Genomic DNA, 24,969 nt, shown 5'->3' on the forward strand with positions numbered 1-24,969 from the left:
TATTAATAATATTAAAAAAATAATTAAAAAATAATAAAAAAATAAATTTTTTAAATATAATATAGAATAATAAACTAGCGGTAAGAGAATAATAACCATTATCCTTTTTATTAAAAAAAATTCTATTCCTAAACTTCATACATCACACACCAACAATTTTATGATTTTTATAATTTTATTCTCTTATCAAATGTGTAGTATATGAATTATGAGTAGAATAATTTAATTATTTTAAAAATAATAAAACTAAAAAAAACTTTAAAAGAAATTTAAAAAAATAAAAAAGTTTTGGTGTGTGGTGTATAGACTCATGAATAGCGATGCTATTTTATTAATCACCGTAAACCGGACCCTCGAAAGTTGTTTTGTATGGAGCTCTGTCAAGACAACAGATAATCTGAGCGGATGAATTAGAAGAGGCGAGGCAGGGACAATGGGTGGTGGTTCTGCGGTTATCACCGGTGCTCTCACCCCGGCATTATCAATCCCTACGCTTCCTAGTAGAAGCAGAAGCATTGGTAAACTTAAAGATAAGCCTCTCATACGGTTTCAAAGGCATTCCAAGTTCTGCTCAGCTACTCTTAGCCACCTAAAGCGAATAGTCAACAACGGCAAGTGTGACATTTCTGCACAATGCAGTCTCAGCGAGGCAGAGGAGCCTTCAGAGGATGATTTTGTCGTAGTGAATTTTTATCATTTTGTGTTCATCAAAAACCCAGAGACGGAGGTCGCCAGGCACCTCTCCTTCTTAGAGGTTTGCTCCAGCCCTTTACTTATTAGGACAAAACTCACTTTGCGAGTCTAATTCCTCCTAAATATCTAAAATTTCTACCGGTTTCTCTACATCAATCAATTTCGATTGTGCACTTTCACTGGAAAAATTTAGAAGCATAGCATACTGGGTCCCATTGTTCTTTTATTCTCTTTTCTTAACATGATGAACCAATCTATGATTTTAAAACCTCGTTTTGGTTTGGTTTTAAGAGAACGAAGAGTCTCACCGCAGTCTTTAGAGCGAACTTCAAAATGTCTTCGGAACTCTGTTTCACAATCCTTAAAAGCAATTCATATTCCAACATTAAACAGAGCTTGTATGTTGATTGCTCTCTTGGCTGCCATATAAAATAGAATATATGACTTGCTGATTGGTTACTCGTACAAAAAGGTGAAAGGCTATATTCCATTCTAATGTACATTAGTTTTTGTTGTTTAAAAAAATTCATTGCATTCCAATGTCGTTGAGATTCGAGTTGTATACTTCCCAGAAAGCAAAAGAGAAGCAGGGAGAAGATCCCAGCTGCCATACTATTCACGTCACTGACATTAAAACTTTTTTTTCCTTTTTTTTTTTTTCTGGATATCTATTGTTAGGGTCTCGACATACATGGCCGGGTGTATCTCAATGAACAAGGGATAAATGCACAGGTAGATATCTTCCCCGTAGATCAATTTCTTTTCCTTGCATTTGTGTTTCTGAATTGAAGTTTGGCAGTGGGAGTCCACCACAAGCGTGTGATGATGTAGTATGAGTCATACAGATGCTCTCTCTACTGTCTTTTTCTGTTTATAAGGGTAAACCCCTTCTCCTTTTGTGTTGACAAATAGATGGTCAACCTTGTTGTTTATAGATGCAAGGGGGAGATTTGGTTCTTTAATGCATTCTAGGATATATTAAATCTCCATATTATAATGTAAATTATTGGTTAGTTTTGATCCTTTTTAGCTTCATTGAACTAATTATTCACCATTTTTTTAGCATCCATTTATTCTCAACTCTTTCTGATTTAATTCATCTTGATGCAGTACAGTGGGCCTTCAAAAGATGCTCTTCTGTATGTCAAATGGTTGAGAGAAGATTATAGATTTTCAGATATTTTGGTTCAGATTTCTCCAGCATTTAATGGTCATGCATTTCCAAAACTGAAGTTGCGGTATAAGTCTTCATTATTGCAGGCAAGCTCTATGTTTGCATATCTTTTTATTTTCAATTAAATCACTTTTTATCTTTACAAATTGGTTTCCATATTCAGCTCATAACTGGGGTTTTCCAACTTCATATTATTTCTGGTTTAATTATAATGACCCTCTCCCATATGCGCTGTTTTCCTCCATAACCTTCAATTTTTTGTTTTTTTATTTATGCATATATGGTAGTCTATGTTAGTAAATGTTCTATACAATGCCTAGTGAAGTTGGAAGGTTGTTTGAATGGTATCTCTGCTGGCTACGGTGGAAGCCTCTCTGCATATGGAGGGGGAGGTCAGTGTTTGTAAATTTCTCATCTGTTGGAAACAAAGCCAGATAGGCTCAACAATCTTCAGACGCTCATGAACATTATTTCTCCTCTGTTGGAAACAAGGTGGATATGGACAAAGATTTTTCATCTTAAACCAGAATGGAGGGGAAGGGTTGGAAAAGGAAAATGATTTGTGTAGGCCTAGGGTGTGCGAGCCTTTTTTAACGGTGGGTCCTAACTTTTTTTTAAAGGGCTTGCGCACTCAAGGCTTGTATCTAGCGCATTGGAAACCTTTGCCATTGAGTAGTGCAATATGTCTTTGTACTTCTCAACACAATATTCGGCAATGTATTACGAATTGCAAATCAAGCAGGCTTGTAGTGTTTCGAATGGGTGGTCCTCCATTGGTGAAAATGTTGATACGATGTTTGGCTGTGACATTTTTAAGTAGTATGTGGTGGTTTCAGCAGTTAGAAAGTTTCCTGCAATCAACATAAAAACAGGGGCATTCCGAGTACAAGTGGTGGCAGAAAATTTGAAAATCTGAAAAAAAGCGCTGTGGTGGGGACAAATTCCAGTTGCAAATTCTATTATTGGGACATCCACAATTGTTGCAATGGGTGGTGTGGGAAGTGGAAGTACCTGCAGCGTCCTCTGTACGATGAAGGAGCAGTTGGAATGTTTGGGAGATGTAGTGGCTTTCATAAGGAAAATGATAAAGACAACCGTTTTGTACATCCTTTTTACAACTCTGCTTTAAATAGAGGGCATTCTTGTAAAACAAAGTTGTGAAAGGATTGTAGTTTCACAAAAATGCATTCCATTTAAAATAGAGTTTTAAAAAGGTTGTAAAAAATGGTTATATCTCTATCAGTATACAGGAAGTGGGCCTAACCAATCCCATTTGCTAGTTAAAAAAAAACCCATCCTGGCTGAGTTGAAATGACTCAACTCAGCCAAGTTCGACAGCCTCTCTGCAATTCAAGATTAGAAAACAATTTGGTTCAGAAATTCCACTTTTGGGCAGAACATTGGGGGTTGGAGAAAGTTTATTGGAGGGTGCGGAGTCCCTGTCTTTTCCAACACAAAAAAATGGTAAATAATTAGTTCCGAGTGAAAGGTTGAGTGTAGCGTGTTAAGATTAACCTATGGTGGTTTCTCAAATTTTATGTTTTATTTTTTATTAGCACTGGTTGTCTGAGAACAAAGTTTTGACTAATCCCGGGGGCGAACAGGCTCTCGGCAATGAGTTTCTCAAATTTTATTGGGATGTGTTATAGAAGGTATGATGAGAGTTTTCCATGATTTTCGTGGTCAGGGTAGATTTATAAAAAGCCCTAATGCCACATTCATACTCCTTATCCTTAAGAAAGCTGGGGCCATTAATATTAGACTTGTGACCTATGAGCCTTGTGAGTAGAGTCTACAAAATCATTGCTAAAGTTTTATCTAATAGATTGAACATATTGTTAGAAAAGACAATATCCAAGTCTCAAAATGCTTCCATTAGTGGGTAGACAAATTGTAGACACTTTTGAACATTGCTAATTGTAGTCGTACATAGAGAGAGAGAGAGAGAGAGAGAGAGAGAGAATGAATACATTATCTTCATTAACATTCAACCTCCTATACATGCTACATACAAATGACCATTGTACACTCCTAAACTATACTAATTACAACCATGTCCTTTAACACTCCTTCTCAAGCTGGGGCATATATGTCATATAAACCTAACTTGGAACAAATAAGTTTTAATTGACTACAACACAGTGGTTTGGTAAACATATCTGCAAGTTGATCAGCATACTTCACAAAGGATGTAGAAATGTCACCACTTAGTATCTTATCCCAAATGAAGTGACAATCAATTTCAATGTGTTTAGTCGTCTCATGGAATACAGGATTAGACACAATATGCACTGTAGCTTGGTTATCACAAAGTAACTGAAGAGGGACAGGAGCTGGAAACCCAATCTCTTGAAGAAAGTGTTGCAACCATGTCAGCTCACTAGCAGCGTGAGCCATTGCTCTGTATTCGGCTTCTGCACTAGATCGAGCTACTACTGTTTGCTTCTTACTCTTCCATGTAACCAAGTTACCTCCTACAAAGGTACAATATCATGGAGAAGGGCCCCTTAGAAGTGTCTTTCTTTGTTTGGGTGACTTCACAAGGGAAGATACTTGCTTTAATGATTGGTTGGCGTTGTTTGTACAAATAGAATAGGGAATTTGTGGACCATCTTTTACTCTGCTCTGTGGTAGTTAACACTTTGTGGCTAGGCTGTTTTTGGTCTTTCTAGGCTGTAATTGTCTTTGCCCATCTTTGTGCTCTAGTTTTAGCTATTAGGACTTTCTCGCACACTTTACTTTCTCTAACCATGCGCATCTCATATATAACCTGTGTGTACTTGGTGCCTTTTGACTTACTTATTAATAAAATTGACCTTATAAAAAATTGATGTATATGTTATAAAAAAAAATTGATGTATATGGTATATAGATGATGATTTCTCTCTCTTTCATTTTGTACATAGTTCACATCTTTATATTTCTCTTATTTATCCTAATAACCTATGCATTTCAAACCCCATTCTTTTAAGATATTGGGCAAGTTATGCATTCTACTAGTTCCGAGAACAGCAAGGTGCATGCTTTCCTTTTCAAAAGAAATTTCACATGATTACAATGATATTTCTCCAGATGGAAGGAGGCATTTTACATCTTCCTTTGCTCGACCCTTCTATGCGAGCAACACCTATACCACCTTCAAAATGGAGAAAAAGATTGGAAGCAGTGGATGGAATTGATGATGCTTCACATGAGAATTGCAGTTCAAACTATATTCTGTTGGATGTGAGAAATGGTAGCTCCTCTTTTTTTTCTCAGATGCTACTTGCTTGCAATTTCTTAACTTAATGTCTTCTCAATTTTGTATATTTTCAGGTGTTATACTGTTAGAGGTTGATCGTAAACCTCCATGAGAATCCTAGTAAAAGTCCATTTAGTCTAGTAGGAGTTAGAGTCCATTTCGTCCTAGAGTATAGGGTCAATTGTTTGTTTATTTCAATTACTGTTAGCGATTATCCTAGAGTATATTTATGTGTAATCCTAGTTGAGTTTTGAGTCCTAGTATTGAGTATTGAGTAGTGGTTGTGAGTCCTAGTCTAGTTGGTGTCTAGTTGTTGAAGTAATAGTAATTTGTAAGATTGAGTTCTAGTAGAAGTTGTGGTTTAGCTACCAAAGAGTGTTGCCTGTAAGGCTGGAGGCTAAGAAAAACCCATTCACCCACTGAAAATTGCCTCTCAGTTCTATTTTTGTCATAATGTAACTTCATCCTCTCTTGGGCAGCCAACAAATTAGTCTTCAAGGTTGACATAATTTGATCCCTAGTCTTCAGCAATTCATCCACTGCTTGATTGGGTGTTAACCCTGGACTGTATGCTTGTAATCTGGTAGGGGGCAATCCATATACAACTTCATAGGGTGTAAGTTTGGTTGATGATACCTCAAAAAATGCTCTAGGCATCTGTTAACAGCTTCACTTTGATGATACTTCATAGGTTGTAAGTTTGGTTGATGATACCTCAAAGAAATTTCACCTGATTACAATGATATTTCTCCAGATGAAACTGTGCATTTTGGTAGATGAAGATGAATAACGGTTTTAACTGAATAGGGGGTCAATACGGTGAGTTTTGTAACACTGTGAGTTTTATCATTCGTGTAGTACAAATAATGGGGCATTGTAAATAGTTTTGGTGCAGAAAGATCAATAAGAATTCGTCTTGGAGGTTGGAGGTTCCTCGAAAGCCTCTTCCAAGAATCAAGAAAGTGATTCTTGGGTTTTCTTCAATCTGTGTTCTCATACTCTTGAGTGTTTGGCAATTCTTCTGTAATTCTTCTCACTTTCTGGGTAAGATTAGTAGTTTACCCATAACACCTCCTAAAAATTTCTTGCTGTTGGATCATTACCCACAGAACCATTAAGGGAAATTCTTGAAATCTTTTGTAGCATCTCATTAAATCTCTTTGATTTTCCCTATCCACACGAGCAGTTTCTTGCTGTTGAACTAAAATCGCAATTGTATCCTCTAGCTACTTCTGTTGCCTTTCTTGTTGCTGTCGAAGATGATTCATAGAATCCACAATCTGTGCATAAGATTGAGTACCCTCTGCCATGACTACTGATACGAATTGTAATGGGCCCTTCAGTTGACTAACTTGAGGTAGTCACTCTCCAAGAAACAAGAAGTAGAGAGAGAGAGAGAAGAAGAAGAAGAAGAAGTAGAGAGAAGTTGAATGCAATTATGAGAGATGATCTTCCCTTTCATTTTCCTTCCATTTATAATGACTCTGGATTGGCTATACGACTGCGTTTCACTAGTTTACAAATCTACTGCCTCAAAATGGCGGCACACTATTTATTACAAATTCTGTATATGTAAAGCGACACTGTTCCCATTTACTGAAAAACGACACCATATGCTTAAATTCTAACGACTAACAGCCACTTTCTTTCATTCTTTACACCTTCAGCTGCTGTTGCCCCTTTCACCCAACTTCATCCACGACCTCCAGCTGCTGCTCCTCCTTCAATCGGCCTCAATCCACAACCCATGAAAAATTCATATGGGATGGCATTATTGACGAGTTGGATCTCTATTGGCTGGATTAAAATAATAAGGAGAAGAATCATTGAAAACATTAATCTCAAATGAAATTATTTTTTATCCATAAATTATAGAGAATTGATATTATTCCTTTCATAGGATTGCCTCTTCAACATTTGTTATTTTTCTTAAGAACAAAAAGTTTGTAATCTGAAAAATCCTGCTTGTTACTGAGATTATTTCAGGTATCCATATATGATACAAATTCAAATAAACTCATATAGGTATCCTGATTACAGACAATCACAAAATCTTCAAAACTTTTCATGTTTTTCAATTGAATAATGCTACAACCTAGTCAAATCAGCCAAACTACACAAAGATTATATAATCTTGTGGCACCTATATTCGACAATGGAGTGGAGTCTACGGTGGTCAGAGTCGGAATTAAGGCATACCGACTCCGATTGAATCGGTGCTCACCATTGGGGGGGGGGGGGTATTCCAACCATATCTATCGACTGGGTTTCAATAACCTACTTACCCAAAGAGAGACGGAGGAGAATACATTCAGAAGGCACTATGATACATTCAGAAAACTACTAAGAAATATATTTGAACTAAAGATCCATTATAGAGATATTGGGACAAGTATGATTACATTGTCGGTATGGACATAATGAATGTGCTAAGGTCACCTCCTTTCATGCATGTCTAAGTGTACCTATTTTCGTAGCGGGTGGTAGATCATGCATTTTTTGTGTTGTCATCATCCTGTTCTTGTTATTGTAGTACTCATAACCTATAGTAGTTTTCAGGTTCATAATTCCGATTGAATTTTGAAGATTTTGTGATTGTCTGTAATCAGGTTATGAATGGGATATTGGTCATTTCTCTGGAGCTCAACGACCTTCGGTAGACTGCTTTAGGAGCACTTCATTTGGGCTATCGCCGATACAGGTATGGTGAATAAACCCTTTTTTCCTTAAGGATGGGCATTAGAGGTACTTACAACAGGTGGTGGGAGGGGCAGGGAAGGGGGGAACGGTAAGATTTGAACTTACCCCACACCATTTAAAGCTCAAGTGGCTGGTCAGTATAGGACATAAGCTATACGGGATTTTGTTTCATCATAATTATCATGGCTCCAGTTCATTTTAATTCTTTATGCATCTTTTCTTTGAATTTTTAGAATTCAAGCGTACCTCCTTGTTGGATCTCATTGTGGAAAAAGTAGAGATTGTCCTTTTTATGATATGCTGAATTTAGAGGCCCTTTAAGTGTAGCAATATAATGCACTAATGTGTATCTTTCTATATCCTCTTAGCCTTAACTTCTCTTTTTTGGAGCTTTGGATATCATTTTTGCATTTATTGGTGTAAATGTGTAACACCTGATTGCTGTAGGGTTAGGAATGCTATATCAAAACATTACATAGGACGGGTAAAAGAGATCCATAAAGCATAATTACCTTGAACATAATCGATGACTTTATTAAAGCTTAATAATAATTGAAGCAAAATCAAATAGAACGGAAATAAGAGAATATCCTTAGTGTCATTTTCTTCTAACTAAATCAAATTCTAAGTAAATGGTAGGTAAATAGATACATCATACAGTAACTAGGTGCACTTGGGTAAGCCAATCTTGTGTGCTTGCTTTGCAATCACAAGGATCTCGGCTTTGTTCCTGTAGCCACAGATGAAACTGTATCAATGATATATGGACATCACTCAATAAACTAGGTGCTCTTGGGTAAGCCAATCTTTGCGGACCATACAAGATGGCTGCCCCCTACCCCTCAAGAGTCACATTCAAACTATTTTACATGCATTCATAGTCACATAATTTTCCTTTGCTTTTCATGAAGTGGCAGAGATATTTATAACATTTTCATTTCATATCACATGGCGAGAGCATGCACATAACGTCAGTTAGATTCAAACCCTTTTTCATGTAGTATTGAGTGCATAAAGAGGGCTACCAAAGGAAGGCTAAATTGCAACGGAATAAGTGGAACAATTTCCGAAAAACATTGTCCTCACCGGAGGGAGGGAGCTCCGGTTTCTCCCTTCCTCCTATCCTTCTCTCCTATTCTTTTGCCTGGTTTTCCTCTCCATTCCATGCTTTTTTCACTTTTTGTTCTGGTCATTACAAGTCCAAGCTCTCCGCTCATTTTCTTCCCAAACTTGCGCCACCAAAAGAGCCATCAGCCAAAGACCCAACAAGCCCACCCTCTTTCGGGTGAGAATATCATGGGTATCAGCATCACCAGCATTGCCTTTTCCAACCTTTTTTAACCTGTTTTGGAGAACCAACTTTGCCTGGGACTGTTTCTTCCATTTTTCTGTTTCCAAAAATATTCTCTTTTTTGCCACCTTTTTCTCCACTTTCCTCCCTTTTGGTCAGAAGGAAAGATCTCTGGTTTGCTACAATCCACTTTTCTATAACCATGACACATTGCCAGTGGTTTTTCCAACCACGAGTTCATTCCACGTGACCAAACCAGCCCCATGACCGGTGCGTGTTGCCCACGTCCTACTGCCCTTAATAGCATCTAGATGGGATATGTTCCTTTCCGGAGAGATAGTCCACTGTCATCTATTGTGCATCAAGAAGGCGTCCTTACTTCCCTTTCTGAGGATCTAAAGGAAATATGACACACTACAACAGTCAAGTGTAGTGCAACATCAGTTGTTGCAGCTTTCAAATGTAGTACCTGTAACAACCCAGGTCAGGCGATGATAACCAGGGGGTCGACGGCACTTTGAGGAAGCTTAGGCATGCTTAAGGAAAGTGAAAGAAGTGAAGTGTTAGGGAGATTAGGGTTGAATCTGAAGTTGTGTAGGGATGGGCCGTGTAATGGGCTGCGTAGTGAAATGGGCTTTCTTTACTATTAATTTTAGTGTTTACTTAATGTGTTAGTCAGTTTGTAAGGACTTGGTCCGTTAGGCTTATGGGCTGCCAGGCCCTTAGTGTTTGCTTGTTATTTTCTTAGATGCACCTGCAGGTAACCTTTACTTGCTCTACCATAGACAGTTACAGAGAATCTTGTATATCTCTCGTCAGAGATGATTTCCAGGGTATGCATGAAAATACAATACAGTTTCTCTAGTTCTCTCTCACTATTCATCCCTAACCCCAGAGGCCCCTCACCCTCGAAGTGAGATTTCTATCCAACATCGCCAGCAAGTTACAGTACCACAATCCCTTACTGGAATTGCATAAAGAAAAAAACCACCTTTATTGTGGTTACTTCCTCAGTTCAGTTGAGGAACATGGGCTTGGACTAGTTATTGGCTTCATTATCCTTTTTTTTCCCGATGCACTGTATTTGTGACACCCCTTTCCCATTTTTGCGGATGTCACATTAATAACATTTCATTGAGCCAGGTTATAAGAGATCCATAAATACATCAAAGCAAAACTAACATTTTATTACAACATAATGATAGTAGTTGTAAAATCACATAAAATGAAACTTAGGGAAAGATCCCCAACGCCTTGTTCCTACACAAACCAAGTTCTAAACTATTTGATGAATACTAATTGACTAGGACACGCTCTCAATTGTTAGTTGTGGCATCCCCATCATTGACCTCAACTGAGACGTTTAAACCATTAAAACAAGATGACCTAAATACTTAGTAAATGGATACATCACGCAGTAAAGAAGATAAAAATGCGTTTCTATTTCACAAAGCATTCCCACATTATAAAATGATATTCACACTTGTCACAAACATTTTTCCTTTAATTACTTAAGTGACCAACACACATTGTGGCAACCTCAAGGTATTCGTTTCTGCTCCTATGGCCACAGGTCTAACCTTGGGTTCTATCTGTCAGACCATACAATATGGCTGACCTTGCCTCTCTTGCTCTGCTACAGTCATTCATCAGTCATAAAAGCCAAGAAAACACTTCAAACCATTTACACATTTGTTCATCCACATTTGTTTCCTTTCCTTCCTTTTCCTTTTTTGGTTCTCATTTCTTTCTTTTTCTTTGCTTTTCATCATGTAATATAAGTATTACAATCTTTTTCACATAATATTAGATGTATAAAAAGGCTACCAAAGAAGGCTACATAGCATCGTAATACATGAACTAGTCTTGGAGAAACATAACATCGTAATACAATATGCTTCCTTTATTGCTAGTAACATGTACAGGGGACTCAAAACACAATCATTGAGTCCCTCAATCATTCTTCAATAACTTTCCATTGTTGTTCAGATGAAGATTCTCCCCAATGATAGGATCTAGGATAATCTCATGCAGACCACGCTCGAACTTCTCGAATATTCTTTTCCACTTCTGTGACTAGGTAGGTAACAAAGTGGGACAGCTCGATAAATTTAGTAGCATATCATTCGTCAACATCACCTGGACTATGTTTGCAAATTGTCTGGCCTTCACCTCCCGAAGATCCCTAGGGAAGAAGCTTTCCCAAAAAATCTTCTTGAAGCATTCCCACGTAATTGGTACTCATTCTCGAAGCTCTTGCTGTAGGAGATCCCCTCATCGGGGCCCCCCATTCATCTGCATCATCCGCCAAGTTAAAGGTGGTGAATTCCACATTCTGCTTGTTTGTGCAGTTCAAAACTATGAAGATCTTTGTCTGATCTCCATGGGTAATTCTTGATATCCATGGCATTTGACTTGCTGTCAAATGTAGGAGATGTTGATGGGTGAATTGCTCGAATATGCACGCAACTTGAGGAACCCTTGCTCCCATGACTTGGCTTTTGGCAAATGCTTCAATGAAACGTGTAGTGGCAGCAGCAAGTGAATCCAAGTTATCTGGAACATACTGGTTCTCATATTCAGTGCCATCTTGAAATTAGTTTAAACACACATCGCGGTTAAAGCAAACAAACAAATAAACTACTGAACTCTTGAACAGGCCAAGACTCATATTAGGTAACCTAGTCCTAATGTCTTTTCTTTTAACTCAGAAGTCAGTCTAAAGAATCTCTTAACCTGGCTCCGCTGCCAAACTTGTAACACCCCTTTGTTGTAGGGTAAGGAATGCTGCTATAACTTATCTTTTACACCACGATAGAAGATCCAACATAAAAGATTACCATAATGGAAAATTAATATAATAATCGCTTAATATTGGAAGGAAAATAACATCATATTATATGATGCTTGTGGTGCACTTGTACTTTGCTTGAGTAACTGGGCTTCTGGTCTCATTGGTACCCCTTTAAGGCTGACATTCTTTAAAGAATTTCAAGAAAGTCTTATGATATGATGCTTTTAGTCCATAGAAGTAGTGCTATAAAATGATTTTCTTGAGCTTTTGTCGTTATATCATAACTATGTTTTCCATGCCTCTGTTTTTTTTTTTTTTTGTTGGATGAGTCCACAAACATACTATTTTTAATTTTGAGCATCAGTAAATGGGGCATATTGGAACTCAACCCTTTGTACCACTCTTTTTACAACTATTTGTAAAGTCAAAGGCGGCAATGCAAAATTTGAAATTCAAATAAGATGGAAAACACAAAATTAAAAAAAGTATATTAATGAATTGGCATTGTCACATTGAACAATAGTAAAATGGGTTGTAAAATAGTTATGACCGTATCATTAATATCTTCTTCTATTAATGGCTATGAATGCACTTCATTTTGTCCCTGTTTTTGATCTTCCAGAATGTTGCATCAGATCCTTTAGCATTTGCTGACAAAGCAAATACAGACATATTGATGTATTGTACTGGAGGTATCCGTTGTGATGTATATTCTACAATTCTGAGGTAACTGGCTCCTCTCTCTTCTCCTGTCCTAAAATTGGCCCTAAAAATTCTAGGATCAATCTCTCTCTTCCGTATTTCCATCCTTTCTGAAAGGACGGATATATTGATGTATTGTACTGCTTCGTGTTACACTGCTCACTCATAACACTTATTTTCTTGTGCACATAATTGGAAATAGTCAAATGACTTGATGCATTGAGCAATTTCACCCTGGGGTAAAAGTTATAATCCTTTTAAGAAGTTTGAGTCATGCAATTGTTCTGAGGCAGATGAAGTCATATTTAGAACCATAAAGCACCATGTAGATTGTCAGATCAGATATGGGTATTGGCCGGTAATAGCCCAATTATACTAAGACTAAATCATACCCGCAAATAACCCAACCATAAAGCGCATTGCATGGACACATTTTCCTTGCTATTGAAAAGTTTTGTATGTTGATATTAGTTGTGATTTTCTTTTTCTGATAAGTAATATTAGTTGTGATTTACTTCAACCTATTTGTATTATCCTGTGCTAGATTCGAAGTTCTTCTTCATATATTGATCTACTCTGACAACCTAGAGGACAATTATGAATGGTTGTGGTCTGTCAGCATCCTTTTTTTATTTGTGCTTGTCCCATTATGAAGCACAAATCCCTCTGCATTGCATGTCTGTGTGAAGTGTGGGCCTCTCTTCATCAGAGTGGCTGAGATATGGGATTAGTATGAAAACTTAATGAAAGAGAGATAATAAAATAATGTTGGGGCAGGACGGTACCTTGTTACTGTTGCAAGATTATTCGATTCTGCCTCTTTTCCCCCCAAATTTTAGAGTTTTATGTTTTTCAAATTTTGAATGCTAGACAAAGGGGCTTCCAAAATGTGTACTCCTTGAAGGGCGGTGTTTCTCATTATTTAAAGAATGAAGGTCCTGCAAAATGGATTGGGAATTTGTTTGTGTTTGATTCCCGTCTTTCTCTTGCCCCTTCTGCCTACAAGCCTGAAGCCATTGTTAAAGCAGCCAGGAGTGAAGAAGTTTCTGGGAGTAATACATTTGCCAGATGCTACATATGTGGTTCTCAGGTTGTTGAGCTAAGGCATCGTAACTGTGCAAATCTTGACTGCAACCTGCTTTTTCTGTAAGCATCCTTCTCTTCGTCTTCTCTAACCCCAAATTTACAATCTCCAATGAACCCTTTCATATTTTATGCATGTGAACTCAACGTTGTCACCTTTACCAATGATCCTGGCTGTTTTGATTTTCAAAGCATGTGTTTTGCATCTCAAGTAAGTTAACTTGTGACATGGCAATAGTCTTTTAGAGTGACCATAGTGAATGATTCTTAAAAGACTTAATCCTAATGGATTTAGTTTTTGACTGATGTCTATTTGATGATTCAAAGATAAATTTCGAGATCTTGAAAATCCTAAACCATATGTAGAGCCTTTGTGCATTTCATCTGCTACCATTATTGGCATGCAAGAACTTGGGGGAATTTTATATTCTGTTTGACGGCAAAAGCACTTTTGTTGGTAGGTATGATTTCTTCTTCCATCTTTAGTTATTAAACGTGTTTTATGTTTTACTTTAAAAAATGAAAAATACTTTAGCCACAAAGTGATTACACAAAAATAAACCTACAAACTGATGTGGTTTGATGTAGTACATCAGATTGTAAAGTTATTTTTATTATAAAGTAGATCTAACGGATTCCATAAAACCGCATCAGTTTGTAGGTTTATTTTGTGTAATATTTGTGTCTGCAACAATTCTCTTAAAAAATACATTTGCTGCTTTATTGCTTGAAAGTGCAAATTGAAGAACTTTGTTCTTGGTGTAGAAAACAAAGTAATGAAGGATCCAAGTAGAAATGTTTTGTATAGACATGGGGGTAAGAACCACATAAGGTCATTATTGAATGGTATTATAATGTGGGGGAGTGGTGGTGTACAAGGCTGTGTGTGAGAGACCAGCTTGTTTTCTTGTTACTTAGAACCCTTCAAGTGGCCATAGAGTCACTTGGGTGAACAATGTGAGGGAAGCCGGTGGTGGGTTTGGGCTAGTCATTGCACCTGCAAGCCAGTCTGCCAAGGCCGCTGGTTGCCTGTAGGCATGATGCCTCTGAACAGTGTCTTGTGCTGGTGAACGAGAGATCTATGTTGAAATGACTTGGGATGCAACTGCCAATGTTGTTCTTGATGATGTGGCTCACCACCGTACTAGTGCTGAGCCAAAGACTGACTCTCTCTCAGCCCCTTCAATCTCCACCTGTTCGCGTTACTGATAAAAAAGAATCTCCTTTAGTTTGTGGTAGTGGGTCTGAGGAAATTTTGGCACCATCACCAGCTCTCCTGATGGGCAGTGTTTTAGAGTTGGGTCCTCTGGAACCTTTTTCATGTCTTCGGGTTGAGGACGAACAGAAGCCATAAGGCAATGGCCAGAGATGTATAAGGATATGCAATTAGTGATGAGGGAAAGGGATTGTGCATGAATTGGAGTCCAAGGGAGGGAGGAGGTTGGTGTTCCTCCAGTACCTCTTTGTTCCTTGCCATTGTGTTTCAACATGTCAGGAGCTTCGGAATGGATGCTTCAGAAAGTGAGAGATTCAAGGTTGTGTGGGAATCTCTTGAGAAAGCTTTGAAGAACAATTTCGGGCTTTAGTCATTGCTATGGTCGGGGCATTCTCTCTCTTCTAAGTCAGCCACAAAAAGAGAGAGAGTTAAAGAGACTCACTTGTATGATGAACTATGATGCCAAGGAGGGAAGTGCAAGTCTAGAAAGGTCCAAAGGTAGGGCAACAGACTTTATTTTATGAATTCTTAGTTTATTTCATGGGGGCTAAATGACTTCAATAAGCACTTCGATATCAAGTATTTGCTTCACCTTTGGAAGGTGGATATTGTATGTTTGCAGAAAAGAAGGTTGAAATTGGTTGATGGAAGTGCCACTAGAAGTTAGTGGGATTGTCCATATGTGGGATGGGCTTTCCTTGCTTCTAAAGGGGGCCTCAAGTGGAGTCCTTGTTAACAGATTTCTCTTTGACTGAATAATTCATCCTCTCCCATCTCATTCATTAAATAGTCAAAATAGATTACATCCAATTAGCCATTCGAAAACTGACTTCCTATCCTATAGAGATTCAAATATTGGATAAGATTTGTTTCCCATACTTATCTACATAATCTAAATATTCAAATTACAAATCATATAAATCCTATACAGCTGTCCAAATATATCTATACCAGAAAATACATAGATAACATAGGAATTAATTCAAATAAATATAATCCACTAATATCCCCCCTCAAATTGATGCCGGTGTATCTACTAGCATCAATTTGCTAACTAGGAATTGATGCCGCTGTCTTGTCATCGCTTTCGTGAATATATCAGCTACTTGAAGATCCGTAGAGATATGAGGAAGAATAATCGACATAGCCTCATAGGCTTGACGAATATAGTGACAATCGACTTCAATATGTTTGGTACGCTCATGAAATACTGGATTGGCAGCAATTTGAATGGCACTAGTGTTGTCACCATGAAGAGGAGTTGGCCGATCTTGTGAAAAACCAATCTCTTGAAGAATGCCCCGCAACCACATCACCTCAGAGCATGCTGCTGACATAGCTCTATATTCAGCTTCAGTAGAGGATTTAGAAACACACTCTTGCTTTTTGCATTTCCAGGAGATGAGTGAATCTCCAAGAAAAATACACCACCCAGTTGTAGAACGCCTAGAATCTGGGCAACCAGCCCAATCGGCATCACTATAAGCCATAAGTTGTAGAGAAGTGCCAGCAGGAAAAAATAACCCACGATTAGGGGTCCCAATCAAGTATCTAATAATACGACGAACAGCCACTAAATGCAAGTGCCTAGGAGTGTCCATAAATTTACTGACAATATGGACCGCATATGAGATATCCGGACGTGTGATAGTGAGATAGATTAGACTTCCAACAAGCTTTCTATATAATGTAGGATCAGAAAGTAAATCACCCTCATCCTTCCGATACTTCACATTGACTTCCATAGGAGTATCAACTGAAGTAGTCTCCCCCAACCCAGCCAACTGAACAAGGTCCTGGGTGTATTTATGTTGATTAATAAATAACCCATGTGGCTGATTGTGAACTTCCAGCCCCAAGAAATAAGTCAATAGTCCCAAATCTTTCATATGAAAGACCCTATGAAGATGCATCTGAACCTTTTGAATAAATTCAATATCGGATCCAGTAATAATGATATCATCCACATAGACCAACAGAAAAACAAAGCCAAAATCACTCTTATGAAGGAACAAAGAAGCATCATACGCACTCTGAGTGAATTGAAACTCAAGTAAGGTATTGCGAAACTTCTCAAACCAAGCTCTGGGAGCTTGTTTTAGACCATACAATGACCTTTTCAGCTTACAAACATCATTAGCTGAGGAAAGGGGCATACCAGAAGGAAGTTTCATGTAAATTGTCTCTTTTAAATCACCATGAAGAAAAGCATTCTTCACATCCATCTGATGCAATTTCCAAGACTGAGAAGCGGAAATAGCAAGAAGGAGACGAACAGTCGTCATCTTAGCAACAGGAGCAAACGTCTCGTCATAATCAATCCCATATTCTTGTCTATTTCCCAAAGCTACCAAACGAGCTTTATATCTCTCAAGGGACCCATCTGATCTAAGCTTCACAGAATACACCCACTTACTACCAATAGGTGTCACAGAAGAAGGGCAAGACACAATATCCCAAGTGTCATTGACCGCTAGTGCATCCATTTCTACTTGCATGGCATCCCTCCAACACTCATGTTCCATAGCCTGCTTATAAGAGGAGGGAATAGCAATAGAAGAAAGTGTAGCTGACATAGAAGAATGAGATGAAAAACCATACCGATTCGGGGGTTTGGAGACTCTAGAAGTATGCCGGCGTGGTGGTGGATCATAAGATGTGTCAAGTGATTGATCAGGAGGCACGGGCGGATGCTCAGGAGGGGCAAAAAGAGCGGTCAGATCTTCTGGATGAGATGGTTTGCGCCTGGTGTAAACACAACCAGGTTTAAACCGAGCGGAAGCTAGTGTAGAAGTTGTATCTTTATCTGAGAAATTTGGCAACACACAGAAACTAGGAGGAATAGGGTCTATATGAGTATGAAAAAATTGTTGTTTGTCAAAGAACACCACATTGCGAGAAACTCTAATGCGTTTAGCTTGAGGATCATAACAAACAAAACCCTTCTGAAAAGAATTATACCCTAAAAAAGCACATTTGACTGATTGAGCAGAAAGTTTGTGTCTTTCGTGAGATGGAAGATGCACAAAACAAACACAACCAAAAGAGTGCAACTGAGAATAGTCTGGAGAGTGCCCAAATAGCAAAGAATAAGGAGAAACATTGTCTAATACTAGAGTAGGTAATCTATTAATTAAATATACAGCAGTAGACAAAGTTTCACACCAAAAACGAGAGGGCACACCCGAATCAATTAGGAGAGCCCGGACCATATCAAGAAGATGACGATTCTTTCTTTCAGCTACTCCATTTTGTTGTGGAGTATATGGACAAGAACGTTGAGAAATAATTCCTTGATCTTGAAGAAATATTTGAAACTCAGTAGATATATATTCTCCTCCTGAATCAGAGCGAAGAACCTTAATAGAGGTAGAGAATTGATTAGCAAGATAAGCCAAGAAACGCTTGAATACCGAAAATACTTCATTCTTAGTGCGAAGAAAGTAAATCCATGTAAAACGAGTATAATCATCAATAAACGTCACAAAATATTTATAACGATCATGAGATTCTATCGGGGCAATACCCCACACATCACTATGAATAACATCAAAGGCACGAGTGGCATGAGATCCTTTTGAAGGAAAAGGCAAAACTTTACTCTTAGCTAACTTGCATGTATCACAATCAAAATTTAATTAAGCAAGAGAATAGAGATCTTTATTTCCTATTAAACCAGAAGATGACAACTTATGAAGTATGTGAGAATTGGGATGGCCCAACCACCTATGCCAATCCTTCACACTCAAAATACCAACATTACAAGAAAACGAAGATAAAGACTTTGACTCAACAAATTTGGAATCTAAACATAAAGGAAACAGCCGACCCTCTTTAGGACCCCTCGCGATCATCTTCCCGGTCACCTGATCCTGTACAAGACAACCAGAAGAAGTGAATGACACTCTACAATTTCTGTCAACTAATTGTCCAATAGAAATCAAATTGGTATTTAATGAAGGAGACACCAAAACATTATTTAAGGAAGGAGAAATGTCACCTACGGCAGTGATAGGTAGGGAACTACCATCTGCCGTGTGAATTTGAAGAGGACCAGCATACCGTGAGACATTAACAAGAGAGTTAGAGGTACTTGTCATATGATTGGTGGCACCGGAATCAAAATACCAAGGTTTAGAGGCAGATTTGGTTTTACCTGAAATACCAAAAGCTGAAAGAGCTGAGATTATCATTTGTTGGACCATTTCTGGTGTAATAGGAATGGAATTTTGAGAAGTGGAAGCTGGAACATGAGAGGAAGGGACCAAGGTAGAACTGGCAGCACTAGTAGCCTCAGCAGCAGCTGAATAGGCAGTTGCTTGGCGACGTGGCGGACGTATTGGGCAATCCTTGATAATATGTCCTTGCTTCTTGCAATAGTTGCAAGTTTTCTTAGAACAATTTGCAGCAAGATGCCCATAACCTTTGCAACTATAGCATTGAGTAGTGCTGAAATCCCTCCCTTTGATTTTTCCTTGAGCTGCATATGCCACAGGAGCTGAAGTAGTTTGTTCCATGGCTGTTTGAGTCATCAATCTTTGCTCCTCTCGAAATATCTCTCCCAAACACATATCAAGTGGAGGCACCGGATCTCGGTTCATCAGATTAGCACGAATAAATTCAAATTCCGGCCTTAGTTTCATAAGAAACTGTGCCCGCATACTTGCTTCATGAACAGCTTGAATATCGGCCAAACTTGTTGCTGGAATTGAAGTGTATACAATATCTGTATACTCAGCCCACAAGTTGCAAAAACCAGAATAAAACTCCTCCACAGAGAGAGCTCCTTGAGAGAAATTCGACATCTCTAGTTCAAGGTGAAATCTCCTTGCTGCATTATTCTGAGTGTACAGCCGCTTGAGATGATTCCACATATCACGAGCATTCTTGAATGAGCATAAATTCAAGATAATGTGAGGATCAACAGATCCTAGAATCCAAGACATGACTCGGGCATCCTTGCTTTCCCAAGAAGCCCGCTGAACTTTGTCTTCTGGTGCCACACTACTCCCATCAATATGACCCCAAAGTTCCTTTCCTTTCACCAAAATTTGAAACTGAAAAGACCATGCAGCATAATTCTTACCATTGAATCGAACCAGAAGGGAATCTCTAATTTCAGAAGACATGATAGACAAGAAACCCTAGATGTAACAATCCTCACCAAGGACCAAACTGCTGCAGAAAACGTCAATAGTCTGAGAAGTGAGCACCCTCACACAGTACAACGTATCGCAGCCCAGAAAACAGTCACAGAAGGTGCCGATGACCTCAGAAATCCACAGTACACTCTGAAACAGAGTGCCGATAATCACCGAAACAGAGAAAATTGTTTTTTTTTTTTTTTCCCGAAACAGAAGCCAAAGATCGACGCAGACAGCGCCGATAATGCACAAGGAACACTACGAGGTTGTTGAAAGTCACAAGAAACCCCAACCTTCAACTCAGACAATGCCGATAGTCACGCGGGAGGTCAAGAACAAACAAGGAAGGCACCGAGAAGCACACGGAAGACCAAACACGAACTCAGCCAGCGCCGAGAATGGATAACCCACAAAGAAATCCCCCGAGAAAGGAAAAAAATTCGTAGAAAAAAAATTATGAACCTGCTCTTGATACCATAACAGATTTCTCTTTGATTGAATAATTCATCCTCTCCCATCTCATTCATTAAATAGTCAAAATAGATTACATCCAATTAGCCATTCGAAAACTGACTTCCTATCCTATAGGGATTCAAATATTGGATAAGATTTGTTTCCCATACTTATCTACATAATCTAAATATTCAAATTACAAATCATATAAATCCTATACAGCTGTCCAAATATATCTACACCAGAAAATACATAGATAACATAGGAATTAATTCAAATAAATATAATCCACTAATACTTGTGATGTGGGACAAGAGGGTTGTGAAGAGTATTGGTGATTACTTGGTGTCCTGCTCTTTCAAGTTTATGGAGGATGGATTTGTGTGGGCTTTTGCTTGTATTTATGGACCAAATGTGGATAGCAGCAAGAGAATTTTGTGGGATGAGATTGTTGGTTTGTTCAGCTGGTGGATATGCCTTGGTGTATTGGTGGGGATTTCAATGTCACTTGGTTTCCTAGTGATAAATTTGGGGGGGCTGGTCTTAGTCCGGCCATTAAAAATTTTTCTGAGTTTATCTGAGTTGGAACTCTTGGATTTTCCCCTTGTGGGGGGTGCATTCACGTGATTCATTACTTGGATTTGGTCTAGATTAGATAGATTCCTGGCTTCTACTTCCTAGAAAGCTCATTTCTCAGTGGTGTGCCAGGAGGTTACCGCAGGTTTGTTCGGACCATTTTCCTGTCTTGTTGGATTGTGGTGGCATTCACAAGGGCCGTAGATATTTCAAGCATGAGAATATGTGGTTAAAACATGATGGTTTTGTGGACAATGTGAGATGATCCTACAGTTTCAAGGCACTGTGTTTCATTTTGGCAGGCAAACTGCATGTTTTGAAGAATGACCTGAAGACATAATGTGCAAGTTTTTGAGAATGTTTATAGTCAGAGAAAAGTCTCCTCGAGGAGTTGTAGGGCTTGGAGGGTAGGGAGAGTGGTGCATTGTTGGATGGGGTGACTTTGAGGAAAAGTCAAATACCTTATGAGCTTGAGAGGGTGATCTTGATGGCGGAGATTTTGTGGAGGCAAAAATCTCAGGCTCTTTGGTTGAAGGAAGAGGATCAGTGCACCAAGTTCTTCTATTGGGTGGCCAATTCAAATTGGTGGAACATAGCCGTTGAGGTGCTTCATATTGATGGTGTAGTTCTTTCGGAGCCCTCTACGATCAAGGACTGCGTTGTTCTCTAGTATGAAAATTTTCTTTTGAAGCAGTTTGCTTGGATGCCTAAACTTGAGGGTTTAGCCTTTTAATCTATTGATTGTTTGATTGCTAATTGGCTGGAAAGACCATTTGAGGATTAGGCTGTACAAGTGATAAGAGGGATGGCTAAAGATGAAGCCTTAACGCGACCACCATTTAACTTATTCCGGGAGGGAGGCTTCACACAATTAGCCTTGTTAATGATGTATACAAAATCATATACAAAGTTATTGCCAATCGCCTGAGCACAGTTATGTAGAAGATAATGTCGAAGCATCAAAATGCTTTCATCAAAGGGAAACAAATTCAAGACTTGGTGCTAATCTCCAATGAATGTTGAAGAGTAAAATCAAAGTGGGTGTGGTAGGTATTTTATGCGAATTGGATATGGAGAAGGCTTACAACCATGTGAATTGGGAATTTCTATTTTATTTGCTTGGGAGGTGTCATATTGGGGTGAGGTGGTGTAATTGGATTAATCATTGTGTATCCACAGCATGCTTCTTGGTCTTGGTGAATAGCACCTCAGCTGGTTTCTTTAATAGTTCTCATGGATTGAGCTAGGGGACCCGTTGTCTCTTTTCCTTTTTGTTATCATTATGGATGGCACTTAGTCAGATGTTGAAGGTTGCTACTGGTGGTGGATTTATCTCATGCTTTTTGTCTGGGTGCAATGACAATCAGAAAGAATAAGGAGGCCTTTGTAGAGGGTTGTTATTGATTCCAAGTGAGAGTACTTGGGGGGTTGCTGTTCTAATGAAGTGAGAGGTGCATATGGTTTTAGTTGTGGAAAAATACTAGGAATGGTTGGGGGGTTGTGCTAGTCACTTTAGATTTGGGGTTGGTGAGAGATCCAAGGTCAGATTTTGTAATGACACTTGCTGTGATGATATGGCCCTCAAGCATTTCCTACCCTTTCCGGATTGCTTATAATCAGGAGGCTTTGGTGGTGGTTTTTGGATAGCTCTGGTGGCTCTTTACAGTGGAATATTCATTCATTTTCTTAGAGCTGCCCAAGATTGGGAAATTGGTGCAATCTCTGATCTTTTCAGCTGTACGCTTCAAGAATTGGTAGTGCTGAGGTGGACAGGATGCTCTGGACTTATTCTGAGAATAAGTTCACTATAAAGTTCACTATTCGATCTGTGGGTATATATGGTTGTCTTGTCAGAACCGTAATCATTTTCCATGGTAGTGCATATGGAGTAAAGTGCATCCCAAGGTAGCTTTTTTGGGTTAAACTGCTTCCCTTGGAAAAATCTTAACCATGCACAACTTGAAGAAGTGGGGGTTTATTCTTATGGATTGGTGCTATGTGTAAAAAAAGTGGTGAATTCCGTGGATCATTTGTTAGATCATTGTGAACTGGCAAAGGTGTTATGGGTTAGGAATTTTAGCAGGACTGGAATTACATGGGTGATGTCTAGAGGGTGGTGAGTCTTCTTGCTTGTTGGAGAGCCCATAAGGGTAACACACAAATTACTGCCGTTTGGAGAATCTCTGTCTCATGTGGTGCATTTGGCTCAGAAGGAACAGTCGAAGCTTTAAAGATCGGTAACGCTCTTTGGATGAGCTTAGATGTTTCTTTTTCCATTCCGTATTTCTTCTGCTGTTGTATTCAATGAGTTTAATTTTCATGGTTTTCTTATATTCATTTCTAACTCCTAACACGTGAATTTCATGTACTTTCTATGTATATATAGGCTATGCCTACTCGATTCAGTAACACTTCATTTTACTTGTGAAAAAATATCATTCTATCTCTATCAACTTTTTGCCACTTTTATTTTTGGCATTCTTGAAAACTATCTTTGTCTTAAACCATCCATTTGACCAGTTCGGGTGATGGCTGTTTTGTACACTTCATTCAAATTCTCATCTTACTTGATCTCTTCCATTGTTTTACCTAATGTTTCTGCCTTCCATACAATGCTAATATTTTTACTAGGATATTGGACATCATATATTCCACCCTTCAATATTTGTGCCCTGAATTACCAAAATTGACACAAAGAACCTTCAAAATCTGCAAAACAAACAAATAGCTACTCGTCTATTTCTACCTTTAAGATGGATGAAAACATATGAAAATAGGTGGCATGATGCAATCTTCACTGTCAGATCTCAAGAGTATTTATGATACAACTTTTTAGTAGTTTGAGGGTGGAATGTAAATTTTAATAGCTTGTGATGCAAAGTTCAACTTTTATCATAGAGTTTCATAGTATTGTTTGTGATAACCCGCATGAATCTACATGTCTCTTTCCAGATGCTGTACAGATTGTATGAAGGACCTAAGAGGATGTTGCTGTGTAAGTTGCATTACTGCCCCTCGACTACGACCCGTTTTGCCTGGGCATCAAAGATACAGAAAATGGCACGTTTATCGTGATTTGAAATGCAAAGTAAGTTGACAGCTTGATCAAGACGCTTATGCTGGGGATGTTTATTGTATGAGCAAAGAGTTGCCACAGTTTATTGAAATTTCTTGTTCCTGCAAGTGGTCTTGGATAATCTGCTTAGCAGTCTTCATCCATGGTGCAGATGTATAAATAAATACTAATATTTACTGCACATAAGCTTTAAAAGAATGCGAAGCACGTTTGTTAGCTTCAAAAGAAAATGCACAGCAACGAAAGGAAAAGAAATTACAAACATCTCCTAAAGTTAATGGAAAAATGGCAGAGGCTTACATCCGTCTATGAAAAGAGCTCCAATGATCAAAGAAATAAACTAGAAACCGCTTACTTATATCTAATCAACATCAGCGATCAATTCCAAAAGCTATTGAGCTAAGAAGGAAACAAGTTCGCAATTCTTATATCTTTTGTGAGAAAAATCTCTTCTTGAACAGTTTTCTTTCCTAGACACATTATGTCACGGGTGCAATGGGCAAGGCTTGAAGAGGTTGAATGGAAGAATGGAGGTGCAATCTGTGTAGAAGGTGAATAACGGAATTAACAGATTGGGAATAACAGAAATAACAAAATGAAGTTCTTTAGTGAAACGACGCGTTTTGGTCTATTGTAAGGAATAAGTGAAACGTTGCGTTTTTTCATTGTTGTATTTCATGCTTTGCGTTTAGTTCTTTGTAGTTCGCGTTTTGAGTATTAGAACATTACATTGTTTCTCTTCTTCACGACTGCTTTTATAAAAGCAGGAGTGATCATGTAATTGGCATCGAAGAATTTAAGTGTGATAATCTTTTGGAGATTCTTA

The 24,969-nt window shown here is 38.4% G+C and overlaps 1 protein-coding gene across 1 annotated transcript; it reads left to right on the plus strand.

Moving 5' to 3' along the window:
- The first annotated feature begins 353 nt into the window (after positions 1-353).
- LOC108986135 (rhodanese-like domain-containing protein 8, chloroplastic) lies at positions 354-24,341 on the plus strand. The gene is made up of 8 exons (XM_035691085.1): positions 354-754; positions 1,372-1,425; positions 1,804-1,953; positions 4,940-5,102; positions 7,718-7,809; positions 12,516-12,619; positions 13,466-13,741; positions 24,020-24,341. Exons 1-8 carry the CDS (start codon positions 434-436, stop codon positions 24,162-24,164), a joined length of 1,305 nt encoding a protein of 434 aa, XP_035546978.1. The 5' UTR covers positions 354-433; the 3' UTR covers positions 24,165-24,341.
- The last annotated feature ends 628 nt before the right edge of the window (positions 24,342-24,969 follow it).

The sequence above is a fragment of the Juglans regia genome, chromosome 6 (assembly GCF_001411555.2).
Source record: "Juglans regia cultivar Chandler chromosome 6, Walnut 2.0, whole genome shotgun sequence".
In the NCBI taxonomy this organism is placed as follows: Eukaryota; Viridiplantae; Streptophyta; class Magnoliopsida; order Fagales; family Juglandaceae; genus Juglans; species Juglans regia.

Bases quoted from the DNA above. Each gene is read 5' to 3' on its own strand.
- LOC108986135 (XM_035691085.1), top strand. From the start codon at position 434: ATGGGTGGTGGTTCTGCGGTTATCACCGGTGCTCTCACCCCGGCATTA. The intron at 1,954-4,939 runs GCAAGCTCTATG...ATATTTCTCCAG, and splicing joins ATAAGTCTTCATTATTGCAG to ATGGAAGGAGGCATTTTACA. The intron at 13,742-24,019 runs GTAAGCATCCTT...GTCTCTTTCCAG, and splicing joins GACTGCAACCTGCTTTTTCT to ATGCTGTACAGATTGTATGA.